The following is a 22686-nucleotide window of genomic DNA, read 5'->3' as shown; positions in this document are numbered from 1 at the left end:
ATATGACTAAAAGGAAAAAATGGAAATAAGCTATATAAATTAACTATAATGTAGAGCTGAGTGAAATAATCTTAGGGTAATATGCCAGACACTGTAGCTGGTCCTTTTTATAATTCTCTCATCGACTAATATCCTATCCTCTCTGTTTTGTTGGGCATTGAGCTCAGACCTCATACAAACAAGGCAAACACTCTATAGGTATGCTACAGTCCTAGCTCACTAACATCCATAATCTTTGTACCATAATATTATGATTTTAGTCCTAAGGAATTTCAGAGGAAGGAAGAGTATATCCAGAATGATAATGAGAAAATATTCTGTATAAGAGTAACTATAGGCCAAATCACGAAGAATTAAGGAGAAGTAGTAGTGGCTGCTATAAATGGAGAATAAAGTTAAGTATGAATACAAGTCAGGTATTGTAAGGACAGAGAGTAGTCCAGTAAAAATATGCTCAACTTACATGAAAAATCCAACTAGAAAAGAAGTTGGGGGCTGGAGTGGTGGCACAAGGGGTAAGGCATCTGCCTTGCCCATGCTAGCCCAGGCCAGACCGTGGTTTGATACCCCGGCATCCCATATGGTCCCCCAGCCAGGAGTGATTTCTGAGCACATAGCCAGGAGTAACCCCTGAGTGTCACCGGTGTGGCCCAAAAACAAAACAAAACAAAAAAATAGAAAAGAAGTTGGAGGACCTGAAAACATATAATGGGTATCACTATTATAAAACAAAATCACAGCAAAAACAGGTTGTAATGATTGTTTTCTTTTTTTGTTTATTTTTGTTTGGGGGCCACACACAGTGACATGCAGGGGTTACTCCTGGCTCTGCACTCAGAAATTGCTACTGACTTGGGGGAACCATATGGGATGCAGGCCACATGCAAGGCAAACACCCTACGGCTGTGCCATCGCTCCAGCCTTGATTGCTTTCTTTTTATTTCTAATAATGTCTTTTTTTTTAAGCAACATGATTACAAACATGTTCATAGTTGAGTTTCAGTCATAAAATGTACAACTCCTTCACCAGTAGGTTGCAATGACTGTACTTGTGCTGTCATTGTCCTTCACATACAAAAGGGAATTAATGGGGAAAATATTCTATTAACAGAAATAATTAAGGCCCCTGAAATTAATAATAACTTTAATACAAAGTATATTTTTATCAGTGGAGGAAATTTAACTAAAGCAGTTAACAAGCCAAATTAACAAAACATTTTGAACACACGTAAATAGATGCAGTTCATAAATGCAAGCCAGAATAATCTCTTCTATTCGAAAAATATACCATAAAAATTATTATCTTTCAAACTGCTTACATTATATCCTTAGGACAACATCTTGATTAAAACCATAATTTAAAATCATAATTTATCTGGTTTGCTTATTTTATGAGTTTTGATTATTAAAGCATGAGATGGTCATAGTTAAAGTACAATGGTTATTTGTTTTATCCCTAAATGTTTGGTGATGGTTTTGCTTATCAAGATTATGTTTTGAGTGGTTCATAGTTATTTTGTTGGAATAACATCCATAAAATAAATTAGGTGTGACTGATTATTATATGTGCTGCTGAAGCAAGCACTGTGTGACTAATTATTTAGATGGTTTATTATTTGACCATTACATTTAGATCCCATTAAAGGAGATCTGAAATAAACAAGAGGTAAGTAAAGATCCATACATTAGAAAGACTATAAACGTTTTAATTTCTATTTTTATGCCTTTAAAACACGTTTTTCTATAAGAAATTTTTGAATTTCTTTTTAAATTTAATTTTTAAATCATTTAAATCATTTTGAAACATAATTTTTAAATCATTTAAATTTTTAAATGTTAGAGCCCTAAACTTGTATATAATAAAGAAAAAACTCCTAACATTTAAATTAGTGAAAATGTCAGTCTAATTCCTGGAAACTCATTAATGTTTCATAGTTTTAACAATATTTTAAAATTCCTAATATCAGGGCCAGAGTGAGTACAGTGAGTAAGTATTTGTCTTTCATGTGGCCAACCTGCGGTCGATCTCCAGCATCCTATGTGTTTCCCGAGCTTACCAGGAGTAATTTCTGAGTGCAGAGCCAGAAGTAATCCCTGAGCACCGCTGGGTATAGCTCAAACTACTGTAACAATGCACCTGAACAATAATAAACTAAAGTTTTAAAAAAGCAATCATTGCAAGCAGGCAGGGAAGGGCCCTCACAAGGCAATGAATTATTAAGACAGCCAGGAATCCTTGAGAGATGGTAAACATTCTGGGGACGTTATAAAACCAAGAGAAGAGATTGGAGGAGTCAGTTGTCACTGACAGTTTCACCAAGCTGCAGCCCAGAGCAGGGTAGACCCCCACAAAGAGAAGAAATTAAAGGCCAAGCATGGAATGTCAAGATCATCAATTACCCTCAATACTCACCCCCTGGCAACCACCTTAGCAACAGACTCTGTAGAAAGCCCACAAGAAGTATATTGAGGAAATCCTATAAAAGTGAACTTGGAACAAAGGAAGGTACACATGTGTGTTTCCAGCCCATGCACATGGTGTCTGCATGCACATATTTCCTGCATCTCCCCTCTTGAGATATGAACTTTCCTACGAAATTTCACCCTGAGATTTGTACCAGGGCTCTTTCCACCTTTGGAAAAGGACCTGCTTTCTCTTGAGTGCAATACTCTCTTTTTTATCCTCTCCCCCATTCTCCTCAATATCGCCAAATAAAATCTATTTTTACTTCACTCTCATTTCTTCCTAAAATTCTTTTCTGGGAGGTTGGGTTACAGACCTGGATAAAGTCTAGTACTGACTTCCCTTATCAGTACAAGATTTAGCTACTCCCAGGGTGTCAAAGGTAGGGAGAAAGAAAGTGGTAGATTCCTTCCTCAGGGTTATGACCTCTCTCCTCCCCACCTCACATAAATCATCCCTGGAAAAACTCTCACTCATATCAATGGCAACAAATTAAAATTAAAATAAAAAGGTAGGAAATGATAAAGTAAGAAATCACGATATGGCTTTTTTAAAAGGCAGTTTAACTTTGTCTATTTCAGCATGTATGCCACTGACTATTACATTGGTTAAGACTTCCAGCATATGTAGAATAAAAAATAGACTTGCTTTCCAATCATAGAAAGAAAACCATAGAAAGAAAGTATTTAGTTTTTCATCCTTAAATGTAAGTTAAATGTGAGTTTTTCATAGATGGCTGCAATATAGTTGAGTGTGACACATTATACTTTGCACATTATAAATGAATAGTTGCTTCAATTTTATAAAATGACCAAGACATTGGCTCAGCAGTAGAGCAACTTTCCTTATGTGTATGAGACCTGAATTCAATCTCTGGAAGAACACAAAGAAAACAAAAGAGACTGAAAAGGAAGAAGAAAAAAGGATATCTTATAAAATTCTTGTTTATTAGACTAAAATTATCATATGTAATTTTCCTTATGCTACAAATAAAAGCATTTGTACACTTCATTTGAAATGGTAATCATCCTATTCCTACTATATCCTACTATATCCATAACTACTTAGTTATGATAGATTAAACATTTTATATATTAACAAGTTTCAATCATTTCTATTTGCTAGTCTTTTCCTAAGAACTTAAATATAAGCATCTCTAATTGTAAGTCTTACATACATTTTAATATAAAAATGTCTTTATTTTTGAATACTTTTGATAATCTTTTTATTATCATTTGGGGAGGGGGTTGAGGTCATGCCCATCAGTGCTCAGGAGCTATTCCTGGTTCTGTCTTCAGGTGGTGATTATTTCTTGGGATGTTCAGGGAGACCATGTAGTGTGGGGAATCAAACCAGGGTTTGTTGATGCAAGGCAAAAACTCTTTAATTCAAATACTATTTGCCTGTCCCAAATAGGCTACTTTGTTGTTTGCTTGTTTTGTGGGGGCTTACCTGGTGGTAGTCAGGGATAGCTCCTGGCACTGGTTGGTGGACCATATATGGTGTTGAGTACAGAACCTAGTTTGGTCACATGCTGTATCTGCTGTACTGTCTGGCCCCAAACAGACTATTTAAAAAAGCTGATTTTCTCTTGACACTTAAACATTCAGTGAACTGAGGTGTGTATTTATATCCCATAAAAATTCAGCTGACATTTTTATCATTTTCTTTCCAAAGTAATGCTTTTGACTGTCAGTTTAAAATTTTTCCTTTGAATTTTCCATAACATAATTGTACTTTTCATAATTTTCATTTATTATTAATGAACCCCCACTTGAAGTTCACTGAGATTCCTAAATTTGTGGATTTGAGTCAAACAAATTTGGGAAATATACTTCTATTTTATTTGAAAATACTGGCTTTTCTGCCCAAGACAGCCAAGAAGACCCCATAGAACACAATCTGCAGGGCCCAAACCCAGTAAGGGCCCCACCCAATAAGGTGGGTGCTGACCCTGCCATGTGATTGAGCACAGGAGAGCCATTATAAAAGACTACTGCCTTGCTCCCTATCTGCTTTTCTGCCCACGACAGCCAAGAAGACCCCATCGAACACAATCTCCAGGGCCCAAACCCGGTAAAGGCCCTACCCAATAAGGTGGAGCCGCTCCTCTTTGCTCCGTGGCCGCAGGCATCTTCTAATCCACAAACCTAGCACATCACATAGTGAAAACCACTATACAAGTGTTGCAATGGGGAAACAATGCATGATGACCCGAAAAGCCTCTCAGATAAGGAGTTTAGAGTATTAATATGGAGGATGCTCAAAGAACTCAAAGCAAGCATAGATCGATCTGAGCAAACCATAATGACAGAACTTACGACTGAAATAAAAGGTCTGAAAAACTCAGTAAATGAAATGAACACCTCAATGTAAAGCTTCTTCAAAGGAGTAATATCAGCTGAGGAAGGGGTCAGTGAGCCAGAGGATGCAGAACAACTCCATACAACAGAAGAGATTGGAAAAGAACCTTAAAGCAAATGATCGGACAATGAATAAACTACTCAAAAATGAATGAAACAGATAAAAATAGAAGTCTTTGATAAACTCAACAGAAACAACATTGGAATCATTGGAGTCCCAGAGACTCAGGAAGAGAATATTAGAGAAGAAGATTTGGAGAAAGTGTGAGAAGAGGAGGAAGAGGAAGAAGAGGGGGAAGAAGGGGAAAAAGAATTAAAAAAAGGAAGAGAAAGAAAAAAGTGGAGGAGGAGGAAGTGGAAGAGGAAAAAGAGAAGAATAGGAGAAAGGAAGAAGGAAAAGAGAAGAAAAAGAAGACAAGAAAAGAGGAAGGGGAAGAGGAAAAAGAAAATAAAGAGGAGGAGAAAGAAAAAGAAGAGGAGGAGGAGGTAGAAGAGAAAGAGGAAGAAGAGGAGGAAGAAGAGTAGGAAGAAGAAGAGTAAGAGAAATAAGAAGGAAAAGAAGAGAGGGAGGAAAAAGGAAAATGGACTGAAGATTTATTTTTAATTTATTTTCTTATATATTTTAAGCACTATATGTATTTAAGCCGTGATTACAAACATGTCTGTAGTTAGGTTTCAATTTAAAAAAAATATGTAAAAAATAAATAAATTGAGGGGGGAAATGGATGGTACCAAGATCAAACAGTTGTATGAACATTGAGGAAAAAATTAAAATAAAAAAATAAAATTTTTGTGGCCAGAGTGACAAAACAGTGAATAGGGAATTTGCCTTGTATGCGGCTGACCCTGGTTTAATCTCCAGCATTCTGGATTCTTGGTGTGGCCCAAAAACAAACAAAAAAATTATTTTTGCTTTTTTGGAGAGAAGGGTACATCTGTAGTGCTCAAGGCTCAAGTACTCAAGTACTCCTGGATCTTCATATAGCAATTACTCCTGGCAGTGATTAGGGGACCATATGGGATGTAGGGAATTGAACCCAGTGTTATTGGGTGCAAGGCAAATGTCCTCCCTGCTTTATTACCACTCCAGAACCATGACCTATTTTGATTGATTGATTGATTGATTGATTGTTTTAGAGCTATATCTGATGATGCTCAGGAATTATTCCTTGTTCTGCACTTAAGAATTACCCTTGTCAATGCCTCTTTCAGTGTACCTACTGTTTATATTTTTAAATTACATATGCAAAATACTTGCTATTGAGAAAATCTACTCATCTGATAAAAAGTTAATCATAACTTTTCCTTAAACACTCTGATAACACAAAACTAAGTAATCCGCAGTTTACAAGAAAGTCAATAATTTATATCTATATTTTTGAGTTCTGTATCTCATACCTGAGGTGCATAAAGTTTGTTGCTTTGTCGAGCTCCCATACAACCCAGCTATATCACTCCTAGGAATATACCCTAGGAACACAAAAATACAATACAAAAATCCCTTCCTTACACCTATATTCATGCGGCACTATTTACCATAGCAAGACTCTGGAAACAGCCAAGATACCCTTCAACAGGTGAATGGCTAAAGAAACTGTGGTTAATATACACAATGGAATATTATGCAGCTGTCAGGAGAGATGAAGTCATGAAATTTTCCTATACATGGATGTACATGGAATCTATTATGCTGAGTGAAATAAGTCAGAGAGATAGAGATAGAGAGAGAGAAACGCAGAATGGTCTCACTCATCTATGGGTTTTAAGAAAAATGAGAGACATTCTTGCAATGATAACTTTCAGACACAAAAGAGAAAAGAGCTGGAAGTTACAGCTCACCTCATGAAGCTCATCACAAACAGGGATGAGTTTAGTTAGAGAAGTAACTAAGTTTCAAACTATCCTAATAATGAGAATGTACGAGGGAAATAGAAAGCCTGTCTAGAATACAGCTGGGGATTGGGTGGGGAGGAGGGAGATTTGGGACACTGGTGATGGGAATGTTGCACTGGTGATGAGTGGTGTTCTTTACATGACTGAAACCCAAACACAATCATGTATGTAATAAATTTGTTTAAATAAAAAAATTAAAAAAAAAAGTTTGTTGCTTTGTATGAAACACCACTTTAGCTTCCTCTAAGAGCTGGTTCAGCCTTTACATCTATTTCTTCTCTTTTAAGAATCTTTAGGTTGATGAACTCTGTTCTTAGAATGTAATGTTCATCACTCTGAACATTACACACACATTTGTGTGTGTGTTTTTTGGGTCACACCCGGCAGTGCTCAGGGGTTACTCCTGGCTGTCTGCTCGGAAATTGCTCCTGGCAGGCACGGGGGACCATATGGGATGCCGGGATTCGAACTGATGACCTCCTACATGAAAGGCAAACACCTTACCTCCATGCTATCTCTCTGGCCCCAGTACACAACATTTTTATTGCCATTAATACACAACAATCCAGTCATTTAAAAAATGAATTTTGCATGTTCAGAGCAATAACACAGTGGGTGGGGCATTTGCATTGCATGCAGATGACCTGAGTTCAACCCTCAGCACCCCATATGGTCCTCTGTGCCTGCCATGAGTAATTCTTTAATACTGCTGGTATGGCCCAAAAAAAAAAAAAAAACAAAACAAAACAAATAAATAAAAGAAAGGGAGAAATTTTGCATGATCTTATTTTTTAAAGATAGGATAGAGAACACAGAACAGAAATAACATTACTTTACAAAATGGGTCTTTAAGAAAGTGTTTTTTAAATTGTATTGGAAGAATAATTACTCAAACCAGATAATGAGAGGTTTTGAGTCTTACTTTCTTACCTGTGAAGCTGGATGTATTCTCGGGGTCTGTTGAGTAAGTGAAGGAATCTATCAACGATCTTGTTCTTCCCTACACCCTGTAATTACATAGAAAGCATTAATCAAAAACAGGCTTCTCTGGAGGTAAAACAAAACAGTTTTTATCAAAACCTTTAGAAGGTTGTCAAAGTAGTAAAACCTTTGATTTCTCTAAAGCTGTACTGCTTTTGTTTACTGTAATCAAAATCTAAGTAGCAAATATATATGTATATAATATATATGTATGTACACATATATACACAGCATCTCTACACACAGCTCCTCTTACTTATAAGGACATTCTTATTTTCAGCCATCTATAATTTTTTCTGTTATATCATTTTACACTGGAATTTAGAAATAAAAATAAATGATCAATTTATGCCTTAATTAAAAGCATAAAAGATGATCAAATAAACAAAGAAAAAAGGTAATCAAATATGAGAATGATTTTTCTAATTAGTTCTACGTACTATGGTTTTCAGCTACAGAAACATAAATATAAAATGCTGCACTTCTTTGAGTCAAATACTTATTTCTTTTCTTTGTATCCCACTGTCCAGTCTTTTAAAACCATAGAAACTTAAAATTATAACCAAGGTTTTGTAATACATCTTAACTATATGTGCTCTTCTTAGACATGCCCTCATTCCCTTACCACCCACTCATGCTGAGAGTTACTATCTTTTGTAAGAGAGACAGACTGTTATAAATGGAACCCATCCATTCTCTCATGTGAGTTCCCCAACTGGAAGAAGAAAGGTTGATTTTGCTGCAGGGTTTTCTTCCAAAACTAGTGGCTAAAGTCTTCTCAGGGCTCTGAGATGGCAGGTTTTTCATCTGCTGCTATATCTGACCAAATGTGAGATTAGGATCCCCTCCCAGGAGCATGAACCAGATTTGTGGGTGCTTAGGGGATGAAGGAACTTTGCACTCTCCATCTGCCAGGGTCTATGACTGAAAAGAAGAGGGAGCTTAGACTTTTGCCACACATATTTGCCTTGCAGAAAAAAAAATGTCTACAATTTTATATTAAAGATGGACCAAACAGAGCTTCTGACTATATTTTTTTCACTTTTTTATAATTTAAAACTGTGAACTTTTTATGTATTTGGGGGAAGCTATGATAAATTTGATCATAAGAAATTGATATTAACATTTTATTGACATTAAAATACATAAAAATACCATTAACTTCCTTATTCTTCTACTTCCCCTAATTCTGGTGTTGAGCAAAAAAGAAATCTTTACTTTCAAATTTTTATTGCTATAAAATACTTGTATTTGAAAAATCCTATAAAAATGTACTTGCATAGAAAGTATCTGGCTAGTATGGAAAAAGAAAATGCATTGCAATGTTTTTGTCCATTTAAAAATTTTCACTAACAAGTAAAATGTTCTACTATAACCAGTGAGTAGCAGAAAGAGGCTTAAGAAGCTGAGTTCTACATCATATTATAGCAATAAATATTATTTATTTTTATACTATGTGAGGCTTCATCTATTTTTATTATTTCATTTAATAATGAATGTCAGGAGGTAAATATGATGATTCTTCCAAGCTCACAAATTAAGAAACAAAGGATTGGTAAAATTAAGCAATATGTTGACACTCTAATCACAGTTTAGTCCAGGATTTAAAACCTGATCTTTCTTATTCTGATACTTTTACTTTCTGTCTCTATATCATGGATTATACTATTTATGGTTTAGAACTATAGTTACATACTTAGGTAATATAGGTCTCAAATGATCTTGTTTTCTACTCCTAGGAATCCATCCAAAATAAGTAATTATGCACATGATATCACTAGGAAGAGCAGAAATTAAGTAAAGTAAATGGGCACTATTGTTAGTATTTTATTACTCAAATATCTTGTGCAAATGGCTTCAAAAGGATGAAGACTTAGATCAATTAAATATTTATTCATTGTATTTTTTTATTTTGGGGGTACACCTGGTGGTGCTCAGGTTACTCCTGGCTCAGCACTCACACTCAAGAATTACTACTAATGGTCTTGGGGAACTATATGTGATACCAGGGAATTGAACCCAGGTTGGCTGTGTGCAAGGTAAACATACTGCACACTATACTATCACTCCAGCCTCTCCTTTAATCCTAACAGTATCAGGAGAGATCATGAATGCAGTACCAACCACCACAAATTATGCAGTTGAGCTTTCCACAATGAGATAATTCCAGGGTTATGCAGAGTGTAATGGATAAGCCTACCCTGGGAAAACCACTGTCATGATCATTGTTGACTCCCCTTGAAGAGTAAGTATAAGAACATCATTTTTTTTTCTGCCCCAATACTGATAGTTGCTCCAAACTAAATAATGTAAGGGCATATTAGAAACTATCATTCACAATTCTCAAGGAGAGGCAATACTTAAAGATTAAATGGCAAGTTACTAATGTAGGTAAGTCAGTAGTAATTAATTGATATGGGTTCTAACAGCATGAGAACCTCTTCTCTTTGGTCTATTAAATATCACATATAATAATAAAGTTAAGAGGGGTCAAGGAGACCAGAATAATTATGAACTACTTTATAGAGCGGGGCTAGAGATATAGTACAGTGGGTAGGGTACTTGCCTTGCATGTGATAGATATCTCTCAAGCCCCACCAGGAGTGAACCCTGAGCACAAAGCCAGTAATAAGCCTGAATACTTCTAGGTGTGGTCCATAAAGCAATTAAATATATAACTAAATGCATAAATCATAAACAGACAGTAACAGGCGATTAAAATCTATTGTACCTTTATGAATCAAGTAGAAAATAAAGATTGGTTAAAGAACATTGCTACTGCAATAATATGCAAATATATACTGACAAGAGGAGAGATTGGTATCTTGGGACTTATTTATTCATTCAACATAAAGATTATTGAGTTATAGAATGTGCCAGAAGTGATAGCAATTAATAAGAGAGATAAGGCTTCTGCTTATGGAGCTTCTATTCTATAAGCAAGGAGATAAAAATATTTAAGGTTGATTAGAATATGGTAGTAAGATATATAAAGAAATGATCAAATGCTATTCTAGAATTAAGATGTGAGGTAATATTTAATGGACTGTGATTTAATACTAAGTTATAAGTAAATATTCTTTCTTAGGTCATTTTTATCTAAATTCTGGTTGACAAGAAGCCAGCACTAGGAAGATTATGAAAGGGGGATTTCCAGAAGAGTTGCAATGACTGATTCTCTAAAGTGGGAAGAAGCTTAAGATATTTAAGGAACAGCCAGTGTTCAAGAATTGTGAGGACAAAGAGAACACATGATATAAAGACATAAAGCATTAAGCAACATCTGTTCAAATAGGGACTTGCAAGTCAAGAAGAAGTGAGTTGTGGTAGGGAGATATTTTACTAAAGTTTCACTTCAAAACTGACATGAACTTATGCAAATAATAGAGAGGTAACTTTGGTTTAAAAGTGACGAGTGGTTTTCAAGGGAGGGGCTAGAATAAAAACTAGGAGACACACTGAAATGCTATTGCATGAGTTCAAGTGAGAGAGTGTGAGACTTGGATTAGACCATGCAGTGGTCTTCAAATTACGGCCTGTGGTACACATATTGTATTTGTTCCCATTTTGTTTCTTCACTTCAAAATAAGATATATGCAGGGCCAGAGAGATAGCCTAAAGATGGGGCATTTGCCTTACATCCTGAAGGATGGTGGTTCGAATCCCAGCATCCCATATGGTCCCTGGGGCCTGCCAGGGGCGATTTCTGAGCACAGAGCTAGGAGTAACCCCTGAGCCCTGCTGGATGTGACCCAAGAACCAAAAAAAAGATATATACAGTGTGCATAAAAATAGAAATTTGTTCATAGTTTCTGTTTTTATTATAGTCCAGCCTTCCAATGGTCTGAGGGACAGTGAACTGGCCCCTGTTTAAAAAGTTTGAGGACCTCTAATCATTAGAGGATAAAATGGATAAGCATGATTCCAGTTTTTTTTGCAGGTAAAATAGACATAACTTACTAATAAAATAGATATTAAAGAATGAGGAGAAACAAAACTCTTCTCTATGTAATTTTGTTTGTTTGTTTCTGGGCCACACCCAGTGATACTCAGGAGTTACTCCTGATTATGCATTCAGAAATCACTCCTGTCTTGGAGAGATGAAGTCATGAAATTTTCCTATACATGGATGTACATGGAATCTATTATGCTGAGTGAAATAAGTCAGAGAGAGAGAGAAAGATGCAGAATGGTCTCACTCATCTATGGGTTTTAAGAAAAATGAAAGACATTCTTGCAATAATTTTCAGAGACAAAAGAGAGGAGGGCTGGAAGTTATAGCCACTTCATGAACCTCACCATAAAGAGTGATGAGTTTAGGTAGAGAAATAACTACATTGCAAACTATCCTAACAATGAGAATGTATGAGGGAAATAGAAAGCCTGTCTAGAGTACAGGTGGGGGTGGGGTGGGGGAGGAGGGATATTTGGGACATTGGTGGTGGGAATGTTGCGCTAGTGATGGGGGGTATCCTCTAATATGACTGAAACACAACCACAATCATGTTTGTAACCAAGGTGTTTAAGTAAAAAATATTATTTAAGAATTAAAAAAAAAAAAGAAATCGCTCCTGTCTTAGGGGACCATATGGGATGCCGGGGTGTGATCCATCTTAGGTTAGCATGTACAAGGCAAATGCCCTACCACTTATGCCACCGCTCTGGCCCCCTCTATGTAATTTCTTAAATAAAAACATATGAAAGGTTCAAGTAGTAATCTCTAAGAACAGAACCAGGAGTAAGCCCTGAACAGAGCCAAGTATGACCCAATCTTCCCCAAACCCCACGTCCCCCCAGATCTTCCCCCACCTAAATAAAAGAAAAAGGAAAAGGTTAAGAGAAGAACAGAAAAATCTAACCTTATAATTTTACTTACTACCACTTAATATTTGTCTACTTGCATATTGTCCTTCTCTCATCACTAGAAATATGAGGTTTCAAATGAGTTTATTTTGTTCATCACTGTGTCCCCAGAGCATACACCACTGGCACAATGCAGACAAAGATGTTTGTAAATGAATTCATGACACTGCATGTCTGTTGCTCTCTCTGTATCTCTCTCTCTCTTTCTCTCTGAGTCCATTCACATTTTATCTGCAAAATATATCTTAAAACAGTCAATTATCTTTGAAATTATTTTAAACCAAAGTAAGATCTTCCATTATCTAGAATAATAGTGCTTTTCTGTCTTGCTAAATGAATTGCCTTTAAGATACTATTAAAATAAAGATCGATTCATTGGGCATTAGAAGGAGCCTAAGATTCTACATTTCAGCCACATTTCCAGTTGACACCAATGCTGCTGGCCTCAGACCATACAGTGAAGAGCAAAAATCTAGATCAGTGTATCTCACCTTTTCCTGATCATGGCCCCCTAGACTTATGTTTTGTCTCCCTTCCTGTATATGATTTTCATCTGCGGATTCCACTGAAATATCCAGGGGGTAGGTTTCCAGATGGTCCCCCTATGAGAAGATTAAGATGACTACATCTCAATCTTTTTATTAACTCATGGTATATAGAACATATTTTCCACATTGCAACATGAATAATATGCCTAACAACAACAACAACAACAACAACAACAACAACAAAGAGGTCATGTCATTCACCTGCTTCCATCTACTCAATAAGTACTCACTCCCTTTAGCATTAACTTGGTAAATCTATCCTGACCTGGAAGGTCCTACATAATCTACCTGTCTCCTTAGCCAATCTATGCCATTCTCATAAATTACGTTCCCGTCACTCTCAATTACTTTCACACATGAATATTCCAAGCCCTTGAAAGAGACCTTTCAGGGTCTCTGCATTTGCAGATTCTTCTTAAGGAGTTCCCAGCTATTCTTATTCTTTTTATCATAATTCACTGTCTCACAGAGCCCCCTCTTACATCTCCCACACTAATTTGAATCATCTGAAGGACCTGAGACCATCTGGATTACCTCGGTTCCTTTACTATGCTGTATTTTCCATTTCCAAGCATAAATTTATGAGTGATGACTTATTTAATGCTTCTCTTACCCACTGTTTTGTAAACTCTAATTGCCAGAGGTGTAGGACCCAGGCCTGCTTCTGACTACATATCTACAGCTCAACATAATGCATACATTAAATAAACACATAAGTACTAGCCAGAGCTTGACACCAAAAATGCACCCAATAGATATTTGTCCAATTTATGAATTTAGAGGATTGGAGCATAGTAGAAAAGAGATAAAAATTCTAGTAAACATAAACTCTGTTGATACTATTAGAATAATAACAGAATCTGTGATGAGTTATAAACTTGCAAAACCCGGACAAGTTTTACAAATGACCTAACATAATTTCACTTACAAAAAGAGCCAACATTCTCCCACTCCCTCCCTTCCCTGTCTCATTCAATAATTATTTTATTAGGTACTAGTATTAGGTTCTAGTTAGGCATCAGTTGAAAAAATACAACTTAAATAGTAGCTATACCAGCTGATCAAATTTATACTGTACAATGTTGTAGGAAACCCAGATTAGTTAATAATATAATGTAGGGCCTATAAGATGTCTGAAGATTTAACCTAAGGGGAATGACACCACTGAAAGTAAATGTTAAACTGAGCTATCTAGAAATTTAAGAAGCAAACAGAAGAAGGCAGGGGAATTTTTCAGGCATAAAGAAGCACCTATAAAAATGGATAACTGTAGGCTGGCGAAGTGGCTAGTAGTCCTGAGAGAAGTCAAAGGAGTGATAAAGAGAATGAAATGAGGGCCCGGAGAGATAGCACAGCGGTGTTTGCCTTGCAAGCAGCCAATCCAGGACCAAAGGTGGTTGGTTCAAATCCCGGTGTCCCATATGGTCCCCCGTGCCTGCCAGGAGCTGTTTCTGAGCAGACAGCCAGGAGTCACCCCTAAGCAACGCCGGGTGTGACCCAAAAACTAAAAAAAAAAAAAAGAGAATGAAATGAAAGAAGACTAAAATACTAAACAGGGTCTAGCATTTCCAAGGACAAAGTCTTAAGAAGCACTTAAAAGAGTTTGGATCAATACCTAAAAGCACAGAGGAGGTTACTAAAGTAGAGAAGTATCAGATCAGATTTTGCATTTTGAAAAAGCACTTTAGTGGAATGATCTGGAGAAAGCAAGAATGAAAGGGAAGAAAACTTACTGGAAACTCCTAACAAAATCTAGGCAGGGGCTCAAGGAAAGCTCAGCAGTCGAGCAGAGATCAAGTTGGCATAGTTGGTGCCACAACAAAGTGTTCGATCTCAGAGTATCACAACTCAAGTGTGGGGCTCCCTGTGAACACCAGAACCTTGTAATTTTTGGCAACTACTGCAACCAAAATGAGTGTGAGCACAACAGCAAAAATAATTTTTAAAAAGATAATGTGAACACTACAACTAAATGAAGGATGGGATGAAAAAGAAGAGGGCAAATTGCAGACCAGACAGGTTTTTGTTTGTTTGTTTGAATTTTGGGGCCACACTGAGTGGTGCTCAGAGATTACCTCTGGCTCTGCACTCAGGAATTACTCCTGAAAGGATCAGAAGGCCATATGAGATGCTTGGATCGAACCAGGTAAGAATCCACAGCAAAAGCCCTAACCACTCTGCTATCTCTCCCAGACAGTCTGTTAAGCCAGTGGTTCTCCATAGCTCAATCTATAGGTATAAAAAGATCGAAGACCACAAGTTTAATCTAAGAGCAGAAAGAAAAAGATAGTTCTAAAAATGCTTAGGGAAAAGAACAAAGCTGGTGATAGAAAGGGTGTAGGGAAAAGGAGATGAAGTCAAAGGTTCAGCAACAAGGTGGAAGGTGATGCCATTTACTGAGCTAGGAAATAGTCAAGACATGTGTTATTCAGGGGAGGAAATTCTAGTTTTTTTAAAGGCAGTTTAATTTTGGACATGTTTACTTTAAAATATCTGCTTCCTGTGTCTGCTCCTCCCTCAACCATTCATTGCCACCACTCAAGTGCAGGACATCATCTGGCTCAGCCTCCTGGGGCGGGGGAGGCAGTTCCGATTTGCACTTCCAACTCTGTACTCCCAAAAGGCCAGGCCACACTTTGTTTAGTTATTTTTCTAAAACAGAGATCTTGTGAGGTCATTTCCGACTCCTTCATTTTATTTTATTTATTTATTTTACAATTTAATTTTAAAAGCTTTGATAGTTCCTTCGAGGAAATGCTAAAAGTATAACTGGGAAGGAATTTCTGTAAATATCCTGAACAAAATGAAACAGTGATCATGAGCTGCTCTTTCTAATCACATTTTTCACCAAACACAGAGAATTCTCATAATGACTTTAATTGAAGAAAGATGTAAAGAGCATCTGCTTTTTCCATTATATAAGCCACATACTCATTTTCACACTGGGAAATTTAAAAAACAAAAATAATAGGGTAGAACATTTGCTTTGCACACGGCTGACCCAAAATGAACCGCAGTTCGATCCCCGGGCGTCCCTTATGTCCCCAAAGCCAGGAGCAATTTCTGAGCCTATAGCCAGGAGTAACCCCTGAGCATCACCAGGTGTGGCCCAAACCCCCCAAACTATGTGCAACTGCTAAAACAAATATGTTTTATTAAATTTAAATTTAAAATTAAAAAAATTTTGTTCTCATGTAGATTTATCCACAGTCTATATACATGTGGTGTCCATGAATGTAAATGAGTATGGACTTGTTTTAGATCAATATTAGCTTTTACTAAAGATACCAATGACTATACATGGTTGGATATGGAAACTATTATGCTGAGTGAAATAAGTCAGAGGGAGAGAGACAGAAACAGAATCTCATTCATCTATGGGATTTAAAAGAAATTAAAGACAGTATAGTAATAACACCCAGAGACAATAGAGATGAGGGCTGGAAGGACCAGCCCATTATATGAAGGTTACCACAAGGAGTTGTGAGTGTATTAGAGAAATAACTAACAAATACAGGCAGGGGGTAGGGTAGGAGGGAGATAAGGGGCATCAGTGGTGGAAAGGTTGCACTAGTCAAGGAGGATCTTCTTTTCTATAATTGAAACCAAGCTACAAACATGTTTGTAATTATGCTGCTTAAAGGTATTATCTTTAAATAAAGATATTATAATAAATATATTATATTAAATATATGTATGTTTTGGGATCACACCCAGTGAGGCTCGGAGATTACTCCTGGCTATGTGTTCAGAAATTTCTCCTGGAGGACCATATTGGATGCTGGGGATTGAACCCAGGTCTTTCCTGGGTCAGCCATGTGAAAACAAACATCCTACCACTGTGCTATTGCTCCGGCCCCAAGATATTATAAATTTTAAAAAATAAATAAGAATAGCGATGAGTGAAAATTTTATAAAAGAAAAAGAATCTCAAGAATGGGAGATTCTGGTCAGGCTGGGAAAAGCTACACCTGCCCAATGGGGCAGGACTTTGAGAAACTGTGAGTACTGCCTGTGTGTGTTTGTCTCCTGTCCTGTCTCCTGAACCTCTTGGGAGTGGGCAGAAAAGGCCCCAGAAAATTCGCTCTCTCAGAGGCTCCAGGAGAGCACTTAGCTCCACTTCGCAACATGGCCTGTGCTCTTTCTAAGGAAAGAACGCCACTGCAACAAGAAGAAAAAAATCACACTAAGAACTGTGCTGGATCACTGAAGCCCAGCATTTCTCCCCGGACTCTCTTCTGCTGCGTGCTCAGGCCTAAGATTTGGTGCTTTGTGAGGCTTCCTCCACGAAGGACTCCCCTTCCTTGGAGGCAAGTCGACCCACCCAAAAAGGGCGGAGCCAAAGGAGCGTGGCCGCATACATCATTTAGCCAATGAATACCACCACAACACGTAGAAAATCCCACAATACAAGTGTGACAATGGGGAAACAATGCAGGCCAGCATAAGACATAGAGAATGAAGATGACAATTCTGATGAACAGAAGACAGCCAACCAATCTCAGATATGAAGTTTAGACAAGAAATATGGAAGATGCTCAAAGAACTCAAAGAAACCATGGATCGAGTTGAACAGAACACTAATAAGAACCAAGAAAATATTAAGACAGAAATCACAAAACTCCAAACTTAAATAACAGGTCAAATAACAGGCCTGAAAAATTCAGTAAACAAATTGAATGACAAAATGGATAAGCTCTCCAACAGGTGAATAGAAGCTGAGAATAGAATTGGTGCTGTGGAAGATGAGATAAATAACAGCTTCATACAGTGGGAGAGATTGGAAAAAAAACTTAAGGCAAATGAAAAGACAATGGAAAAATTAGTCAAAGAATGGGAACAGATGAAAATAGAAGTCTATGATAAGCTCAACAGAAAAAACTTAAGAATCATTGGAGTCCCAGAGACCCAGGAAGAAAATTTCCAGGAAGAATCAACGGTCAAGAACATCATTAAAGAGAAACTTCCAGAGCTAAAGAATATATGCGATCAAATCCTGCATGCCTGAAGAGTACCAACCAAAAGAGACCCCAGAAAAAATACCCCAAGACACATCCTAGTCACAATGACAAATCCCACAGAAAAAGACAGAATTCTGAAAGCAGCAAGATCAAAAAGGGAAATTACATTAAAGGGAGAATCCTTGAGATTTACAGCAGACCTGTCACCAGAAACACTCAATGCCAAAAAGCAGTGGTGGGACATAGTAACAAAACTCAATGAAATGAATGCTTCGCCTAGAATACTGTACCCAGCAAACTTTATACACAGTAAAGTTGTAAGGGACAACTTGTATTAAATTTTGTATTAAATAATGGGGTATGTACAGCAGGAAGAAATCACTCACCTAAACATATATGCACCAAATGAGGGGCCAGCAAAATATTTAATACAATTGTTGACAAATCTGAAAAATATTATCAATAATAAAACAGTAATTGTGGGGGACCTCAACATGGCTTTGTCAACACTGGATAGGTCAACAAGACTGAAACCCAACAAGAATATACTAGACCTGAAAAGAGAAATGAAAGAAAGAGGCCGTGTGTGTGTGTGTGTGTGTGTGTGTGTGTGTGTGTGTGTGTGTGTGTGTGTATATATATATATATATATATATATATATATTTATAGGACACTCCATCCCCAGAAACCTCGATACACATTTTTCTCCAATGTACATGGGACATTCTCCAGTATAGACTACATACTGGCACATAAAACTTACCTCCATAATATCAAAAGGATAGAAATTTTGCAGGCGGGCCCGGAGAGATAGCACAGCGGTGTTTGCCTTGCAAGCAGCCGATCCAGGACCAAAGGTGGTTGGTTCGAATCCCACTGTCCCAAATGGTCCCCTGTGCCTGCCAAGAGCTATTTCTGAGCAGACAGTCAGGAGTAACCCCTGAGCACCGCCGGGTGTGGTCCAAAAACCAAAAAAAAGAAATTTTGCAGGCTACCTTCACTGACCACAGACTCTGAAATTATATGTGAATTCCAAAGGGACATAGAAGAAAAACTTTAACACCTGGAAGTTAAACAGCCTCATATGAATAAGCAGTGGGTTCAAGAGGAAATCAAAACTTTCCTGGAAACATCATTTCCTAGAAATGATGATAAAGACACAAACTATCAGAACTTATGGGGCTCAGTAAAAGCAGTACTGAGAGGAAAATTTATAGCTTTGCAAGCACATATCAGAAGAAAGAAGGGGGCCTACCTGAATAGCTTAATGACGCAGCTCATAGAATTTGAAAGTGCTCAACAAAAGGACCCAAAAATAGATAGACAGAAGGAAATAACAAAGCTGAGTAGCTTTGCAAGCACATATCAGAAGGAAGAAGGGGGCCTACCTGAATAGCTTAATGACGCAGCTCATAGAATTTGAAAGTGCTCAACAAAAGGACCCAAAAATAGATAGACAGAAAAAAATAACAAAGCTGAGAACAGAAATCAACGAAGTGGAAACCCAAAAAACAATCGAAAGATCAATGAAAGCAGAAGTTGGTTCTTCGAAAAAATAAACAAGATTGATAGATCACTGACAAAACTAACAAAGAAAGAGAGAGAGAGAGAGAGAGAGAGAGAGAGAGAGAGAGAGAGAGAGAGAGAGAGAGAGAGAGAAACTTGATAACTCGTATTAGGAATGAAAAAGGAGAGATCACTACTGATATGGCAGAGATTCAAAGGGTAATCAGAAACTACTTTGAGAAACTCTAGGCCACTAAAAATGAGAACCTGGAAGAAATGGATAAATTCTTGGACTCTTATAATCTTCCATGGTTGAATGAAGAGGATGTAGCATATCTAAACACCCCCATCACTATTGATGAAATTAAAACGGTAATCAAATGCCTGCCCAAAAACAAAAGCCCAGGCCCAGATGGATTCAGTAATGAATTCTTTCAAACTTTCCAAGAGGAACTACTACCAATCCTACCAATACTACCATGAAGACTCCTTCATGAAATCAAAAAAACGGGAACACTTCCAAATAGCTTTTATGAAGCCAACATCACCTTGATACCTAAACCAGACAGAGATGCTATGAAAAAAAGAGAATTACAGACCAATATTGCTGATGAATGCAGATGCAAAGATCCTCAATAAAATCCAGGCAAATAGGATTCAATGCCTCATTAAGAAGATCATCCACTATTTAATTTGACATTTATGTTTGTATTGTTATGGTGTTTCAATTCCCTTTTTCATGTTCTCTCTCAAACTGAGGCTGATAGCCAGTAGAAGGACTCCGCCCATTTTCAGAATATTTTTTAATTAATTAAAAACAATTTTTTTGCTTAATCTTTACCCCTTTCTTTCCCTCAAACAAAACCACATAACTCGATTTATCTAGGTTAGCCTCTCAAATAGAGAGAGAAACAAGGGAGGGCACCAGGATCAAACAAATGTATGATCACTGGTAGTAAGCTAGACAAAGAGGGGACCACCTACTCTAACAGCCTGGGGGTGGTGTTGGTAGGGGATATGGGTAGCAGAAAGGGAACAGGGAAGGGGGAAGGACAAATTTGGTGGTGGGTATTCCCCTGATTCAATGTTAATTTGTACCTAAAATACTAATATAAAAGATATGTAAGTCACTATGATCAAAATAAATAAATAAATAAATAAATAAATAAATAAATAAATAAATAAATAAATAAGATCATCCACTACAATTAAGTAGGTTTCACCTCCAGGAATGTAAGGATGGTTTAACATCCGTAAATCTATCAACATTATACACAACATCAACAACAAGAAAAATAAAAATCACATGATCATATCAATAGATGCAGAAAAAGCATTTGATAAGGTCCAACACCCATTCTTGATCAAAACTCTCAGCAAGATGGGAATGAAAAGAACCTTTCTCAATATAGTTGAGGCCATCTACCACAAGCCAGTGGCAAATATTATCCTCAATGGAGAAAAACTAGAAGCCTTCCCTCTAAATTCTGGCACAAGACAAGGCTGTCCTCTCTCACCACTCCTATTCAACATAGCACTGGAAATACTCGCTATAGCGATTAGGTAAGAAAAAGATATCAAGGGAATCCAGATAGAAAAGGAAGAAGTCAAGCTCTCGCTGTTTGCAGATGACATGATACTCTACTTAGAAAACCCTAAAGACTCTACCAAAAAGCTTCTAGAAACAATAGACTCATATAGCAAGGTGGCAGGCTACAAAATTAACACACAAAAATCAATAGCCTTTCTATATACCAATAGTAATAAGGATGAAATGGACATTAAGAAAACAACCCCATTCACAATAGTGCCACACAAACTCAAATATCTTGGAATCAATTTGACTAAAAATGTGAAGAAATTACTTTCCCCAACTTTAAACTTTACTATAAAGCAATAGTTATCAAAACAGCATGGTATTGGAATAAAGACAGGCCCTCAGATCAGTAGAATAGGCTTGAATACTCAGAGAATGTTCTCCAGACAAACAACTATCTAATTTTTGATAAAGGAGCAAGAAATCCTAAATGGAGCAAAGAAAGCCTCTTCAACAAGTGGTGTTGGCACAACTGGCTATCCACTTGCAAAAAAATGAACTTAGACCCCCAGTTAACATCATGTATGAAGGTAAAATTTAAATAGATTAAAGACCTCGGTATCAGACCCGAAACCATAAGATATAAAGAACAACACGTAGGCAAAACACTCCAGGATATTGAGACTACAGGCATCTTCAAGGAGGAAACTGCACTCTCCATGCAAGTGAAAGCAGAGATTAACAGATGGGAATATATTAAGATGAGAAGCTTCTGCACCTCAAAGAAAATAGTGCCCAGGATACAAGAGCCCCCCACTGAGTGGGAGAAACTATTCACCCAATACCCATCAGATAAGGGGCTAATCTCCAAAATAGACAAGGCACTGACAGAACTATACCAGGAAAAAAACATTTAATCCCATCAAAAAATGGGGAGAAGAAATGGACAGACACTTTGACAAAGAAGAAATATAAATGGCTAAAAGACACATAAAAAAATGCTCCACATCACTAATCATCACGGAGATGCAAATCAAAACAACTATGAGGTACAATCTCACACCACAGAGATCGGCACACATCACAAAGAATGAGAACAAACAGTGTTGGCGGGTTTGTGGAGAGAAAGGAACTCTTTTCTACTGCTGGTGGGAATGCCCTCTAGTTTAACCTTATGGAAAGTGATATGGAGTGCTCTCTTCAGCAGCACATATACTAAATTTGGAAAGTGATATGGGGATTTCTCCAAAAACTGGAAATCGAGCTCCCATATGATCCAGCTATACCACTCCTAGGAATATACCCTAGGAACACAAAAATACAATACAAAAATCCCTTCCTTACACCTATATTCATTGCAGCACTATTTAACATAGCAAGACTCTGGAAACAACCAAGATGCCCTTCAACAGACGAATGGCTAAAGAAACTGTGGAACATATACTCAATGGAATATTATGCAGCTGTCAGGAGAGATGAAGTCATGAAATTTTCCTACACATGGATGTACATGGAATCTATTATGCTGAGTGAAATAAGTCAGAGAGAGAGAGAGAGAGAAACGCAGAA

At 37.2% G+C, this 22686-nt stretch overlaps 1 protein-coding gene across 1 annotated transcript in view; it reads right to left on the bottom strand.

Annotated features, from left to right (window-relative positions):
- Positions 1 to 22686, bottom strand: part of VWA8 (von Willebrand factor A domain containing 8) — a 381934-nt gene that overhangs the window by 203731 nt on the left and 155517 nt on the right. The window contains exon 21 of the mRNA XM_049778742.1: positions 7651 to 7727. Within this exon, the coding sequence (XP_049634699.1) occupies positions 7651 to 7727 (77 nt within the window). The remainder of the gene's footprint in view (positions 1 to 7650; positions 7728 to 22686) is intronic.

This window comes from Suncus etruscus, chromosome 8 (assembly GCF_024139225.1).
Source record: "Suncus etruscus isolate mSunEtr1 chromosome 8, mSunEtr1.pri.cur, whole genome shotgun sequence".
Taxonomy (NCBI): domain Eukaryota; kingdom Metazoa; phylum Chordata; class Mammalia; order Eulipotyphla; family Soricidae; genus Suncus; species Suncus etruscus.
This window is presented reverse-complemented; position numbering and strand designations above follow the sequence as displayed.